This window comes from Setaria italica, chromosome III, assembly GCF_000263155.2.
Source record: "Setaria italica strain Yugu1 chromosome III, Setaria_italica_v2.0, whole genome shotgun sequence".
NCBI classification, from domain to species: Eukaryota; Viridiplantae; Streptophyta; class Magnoliopsida; order Poales; family Poaceae; genus Setaria; species Setaria italica.
In genome coordinates this window covers 19,521,143-19,526,336 of record NC_028452.1, presented here as the reverse complement: position 1 = coordinate 19,526,336, position 5,194 = coordinate 19,521,143, and the positions used below count along the sequence as shown (strand labels likewise).

Here is a 5,194-nt window from a genome sequence, read left to right as displayed (position 1 = left end):
AATGCTTTGACAATTCCAACATGTCCCTGTCGAGCAGCGAAATGTAAGGCATTTTTTCCATTGTCTCTGGCCATTTCACCAATCCAAAGTAATCTTGTTCCAACAACAGTTCAACAACTTTGATATGGCCCCTCATAGCTGCTGATATAAGCGGGGTAGTATTTCCAGGACCAAATGTCTTGGCAAGCATCCTGTCATGAAGTAACATTTCCTGCACAACAGCTGATAAGAAAGTACTCCTAGGCGTTAGGATATTTTGCTCCCTGTTAAATGTTAATATAACAAACAGGAACAGACTGAAAACATTTTTGATTGAAGTTGGCAGTGCAGTACCTGGGGCAGGAAGTTAGTTACAGGAATTTCTTGGTTTCTGTCATCGGATGAGAAAGCCTAGTAAGCTTCAGGCTTGGTACTGACGGCATCATCAAACTTGTTGAAGCTTATATCCCTGAAATTAGTACAGTTTATAGTAATTACATAATCAGGGATTTTTGAAGTCTTTAGAACATGAATGAATTCAGTATATAGAATAATCTGTTCTCTGCTAGTCATATAAAATAAAACAAAACATTTCTAAGCTCACTACCATCACTGTCACAGTTAGATTATATCAAAATAACTGTAGATTACATACCTCTGCAAAAGTCTGTTTTTCATACACCATCCAACGACAGTATCTCTTTTGCTTGCCTACCCTTTGTCAGCTTTATTGAATACAGAAAATGAACATGTTAATTGGACAGGGAAAGTATATTCCTATGTTTTTCTGCATCTTTACATAGTTCCCACCAATTGTCTTTTTCCTGGACAGCAAGCAAATCCATAGCAATTTTAGTTTTTTTTGTCTCAGCAAGGAAATCCATAGGAATCCGAGTACAGCAATCATGGCTTACCTTTCAGAAAGTTTGTTGTTTTGTTGTTGCTTGCAGGAGAATCACCTATTTGTAACAGAAATAATAAATATCAACTTTAGTTGGTCCACACATGCATAAAACCGTCATGAGTAATTTCTCATAGAACTTACAAAAAGCTCAGTACCTATTTGGTGAGGACCTCTGAATACACTATATTCTTCGTGTATCTATCTGTTGTGTCTTTTTGATTGACCTCTTTCTTATCTGACATGTCGCTTTTTGTCTTCCTTTTTTTCCTTTTCTCCTGCTTGTTGTCCTCATCTTCATCATCATTTTCAGCTGTTAGTATCTTTATGTTCTTGGCTGTTGTTGCTCTAGAAAGCGCGACATATAATTGACCGTGAGAGAAAACCGGTTCAGGCAGGTAGATGCCTACATTTGGTATTGTTTGTCCTTGTGCTTTGTTTATTGTCATTGCGAAACTTAGTCTTACAGGAAATTGTTTCCTCTTGAAACAGAATGGGAACATCTTATCATCAGAGGGGCACAGCGGGATTCGTGGCAAGAAAACTCGTGTCCCATAATGTTGTCCTAGTACAATCTCTGCATCGATTGCATTTTTCTGGAATCCTCGTACCACCAATCTTGTGCCATTGCATAGTCCATTAGCTGGGTCGATATTTCTGAGTAGTATTATTGGACAGTTAATCTTGAGCTTCAGCATATGTGGTGGTAGTCCATTTGGGGTTAGTGTGTTTAGGAATTCCGGGGGATAGTAGTTATGTGGGTCATCTTCTACACTATCGAAGCTGTGATAGACCATCTCTTCTCCTTGGAATCGTTCAATCATTTTCAGATTTATGCGGTCTACACAGTCATTACGCGTGGATAAAATGGCTCTTGATGTGATGTAATTTGGATCCTCCAGGCAAGCGCTGTTCATTTGGTAGACGCTGTCGATGAGTTTATCAAGTCCGGAATCATCCATTGTGCGTGGAATACATATATTTTTGGGCAGACGTATCTCGCCTTTATCGTTTGTCTCCTCAGTGCCATTGCCGATGCGCAATAGGTATTCTGCAAACCATGGGTCATTTTGAGCCCTCATGTTGTGCACAAGCTTCATGTGACGCATGCAATTCCAGAGTTCAGATCTGCGTAGTGAGGCATCTACTATTTGTGATCTTGTACCCTTTCGTACAACCGGCAGAACTTGTCTAAAATCTCCCCCAAATACCACTATTTTCCCACCGAATGGAAGATTTGGTACATCCATTATGTCACGCATGCTTTTGTCCAGTGCCTCTATTGCCTGCCTCTTAGTCATCGATGCTTCATCCCAAATGATTAGCGATGCTGCCTGAAGTAGCTTGGCTGTCCCACTTTGTTTTGTGAATGAACAAATAGCCCCATCATCTATCCTTAGTGGTATTTTGAACCTTGAGTGCGCTGTCCTTCCTCCGGGCATTATGGAAGCAGCGACACCAGAGGTTGCTGTTGCTAAAGCTATTTTTCCTTGTCCACGGACTGTTGCAAGCAATGCCCTGTATAGAAAAGTTTTCCCCATTCCTCCCGGTCCATCTACGAAGAATAGCCCTCCTTCATCTCTATCAATTGCTGTTAGAATTTCATTGTAGGCGGCCTTTTGCTCGTCATTTAGGTGTTTAGGCAATTCCATGTCCTCAGGGTCCACCTCGATGTTGGCTTCCTCGGTGATCTCCCTAGGTGTATTGTCTTTTGTGTCATTTTGCTCGTCGATCTCTGGAAGAGGAAATGATCGTATGTCTTTTCCCATCGATTGCAACATTTCTCTAATGTTGATTAATACCATCTGTTCGACCGTTCTTGCATTTTTGCAGTTTCGTCGATAGTCTTCCGACATTGCCTCGATGTGATTGTTCCATAGTGCACGGATATCATGGGGCTCACAAAACACAAGAATCGTTGCAAATAGCCTTCGCAGTGAGGATGGCATCCGAAATAACTCTGCTTCCGTCAGGCAATCATCTAACGTGTTGTCTGCCTCAATGAGGCCCCTTCTCTCTGCAGCTTCACGAAATGATGGCAATATTTTTGCATCAACTGTTCGTAGGTCTTCGTAGCAGGTTGCGCCTTTCACATGGTTCAGGAGAACTCGAAGATAGTATCTTTCTCCTTCGGCTGGATGTGCTGAGACGATTCTCCCAACCTGGTACAACGTTTTCCTTTTCCTCTGTTGCCAAAACTTGCCTTGGGTCTGCCAAGTATAATGTTCTGGAAAATCACGGTATAGAATGCCTCGTGCTTTTTCGTGTATTTTGTTTGCTTCGAAGTATGCCGTTAGCATTGACTTCTCAACACCTTCGCGGTTGATAACTTCCGTTATTTCTTTTTTTCCATGGTATGAAACCATGTGCATGTTTGGAAGATGAAGCTGCAATTGCATGACTGGAGGATTTGTCTTGCTTAGTTCGAAGCCATATATCCTCCATAGTGCCTCTGGTGGTGTCACCCATCTCGCGTCTCTGTATTGTCTAATCTCATCGATGTCTTCTTTTTCGCTTGTCCCATTTACACATACAGATGCACGGTCATGCCCCTTGTAGATGTATTTGTATAGGTATTTGACAGCTTTTATGCTTGAGCATACCTCGACATTTATATGGCAATTGAACATTTGTAGGAGGTAAGGGTTGTATGGGACTACCCACCTGTTATCTAGTTTGTGCCCTCGGACTATTTCATTGTGGCCGTCATCGCGTCGCCTGTATAATGGGTAAGAATCCTTGCCTTGAATGGTAGTAGCGTTAAATGGCCTTGGATAATAGTTCTTGCATGATTTTCGATTCTTCGTGCATGCACAGTTCTTATTCAATGTACCGCAAGGTCCATGCATCATATGTTTGATAACCATCTTGTACAACTCTGGGTACTTTTGTTTGTTTGGGAGCTCCGCCGAGATTAGTCTATCATATTGCTCTGGACAAGTAAGCTTATATTTTCCGGTCATTATAAGCAAGAAATGAGCGTGCGATAGACCTCTCTTTTGAAACTCTACAACATAGGTATAGGCCTTCACCTTGCCTAGGATGTGCTCTTCTAACAACTCCTTTTTCATTTCTTCTAGTTTTGCTCTGAAAACACGAACAACAAGATCAGGGCGATCTTGTGGTGTTTGACCAAACTCAAGTTCATTTGTGATCTCTTCCCAGTTGGGATTGCATGTCATCGTGAGGAATATGTCCGGTTTCCCATATTTTCTAACTAAAGCCATGGCGTCTAGGTACCGACGCATCTTGTCTCGAGGACCCCCAATAAATGATGATGAAAGCACTGTCCGTTTGCCGACCGCATCTCCCCTGTCTTGTCCCGCATGAATGCTATCTAGAAGGCCTTGGTATAGATCTGCCCTTATTTCTTTCTGATGCTTCCATATGAAGTCCAGTCGTGAGCTCTCAATCTTGATGTATGTATCCACGGCGAATTGTTGGAAAAGTCGTCCGCCGTATAGTATTGGGTTAAATATGTTTGGTCGCACATGAAATTTATAGCAGTAGTATTCTCTCATGGTTACCCACATTCTACCACTTGAATCTGTATTGGTCATATAGAATTGATTGTTAGTTGCATAGTCAATTATTTCATTATTATATGTAACTATGAAGACTAATATTTGAAATAGTTACCTGGATCATTGTTTTTGTTATTTTGATTAGCACGAGCTTTCATCACATCTTCCGTAGTAATTCCAACCTTTGGGATATCGGCATGCCATCCCAATTCACCTCTTGGAAAGAACAGAGGATAAGACAATGGATCGTAGCATCCAACGTATGATCGGATTCCTTGTATTTCGTTGTTGTTCCCATGTAGTATTACATTTCTGTCAAAAGTATTCCTCCGTTCATTTCCTTCAACCCAAACTGCAGCTACCTCCGATGTGATTGGTGCGTTGTATGTCCTCTGGTCCAATCTTTGGTCAAGGTTCAACATCACTCGGTAATCCTCAAGGTTTTCTTCCTGTCCCAAACTCCTAAATTGTTCAGAGTATGGATTGTTGCGTAGAATATTGGTTATAATGAGTAATACATGTTTGTCTTGCTCATACATTTCCTTGCGGCAATAGCGGTAATGATGCTCTAGGGTTGGATCATCATCATAGAAGTAGAGTTCTAGATGCTTAGGATCTGAACCATCTTTTCCAAATGAGCGTATGTTGTGATAGATCTGACCATGTGCTCGGAAGGTGTAAATACCGCTTTTTTTCATTGTTGTTGTATCTATATCGAGGCGACAATATAGAGAAGTAAATGAGAAGTGGCCATTGAAAAACCTTATATTCTTTCGAAAATGTATTGCAT

The 5,194-nt window shown here is 41.3% G+C and overlaps 1 protein-coding gene across 1 annotated transcript; it reads right to left on the bottom strand.

The window, feature by feature from the left end:
• Window positions 1-1,189: 1,189 nt before the first annotated feature.
• Window positions 1,190-4,107, bottom strand: LOC111256747. The gene is made up of 3 exons (XM_022825246.1): window positions 3,913-4,107; window positions 1,348-3,090; window positions 1,190-1,228 (listed from the first exon to the last, which is right to left on the bottom strand). The coding sequence occupies exons 1-3, from the start codon at window positions 4,105-4,107 to the stop codon at window positions 1,190-1,192; spliced, it is 1,977 nt and encodes a 658-aa protein (XP_022680981.1).
• Between the last annotated feature and the right edge of the window lie 1,087 nt (window positions 4,108-5,194).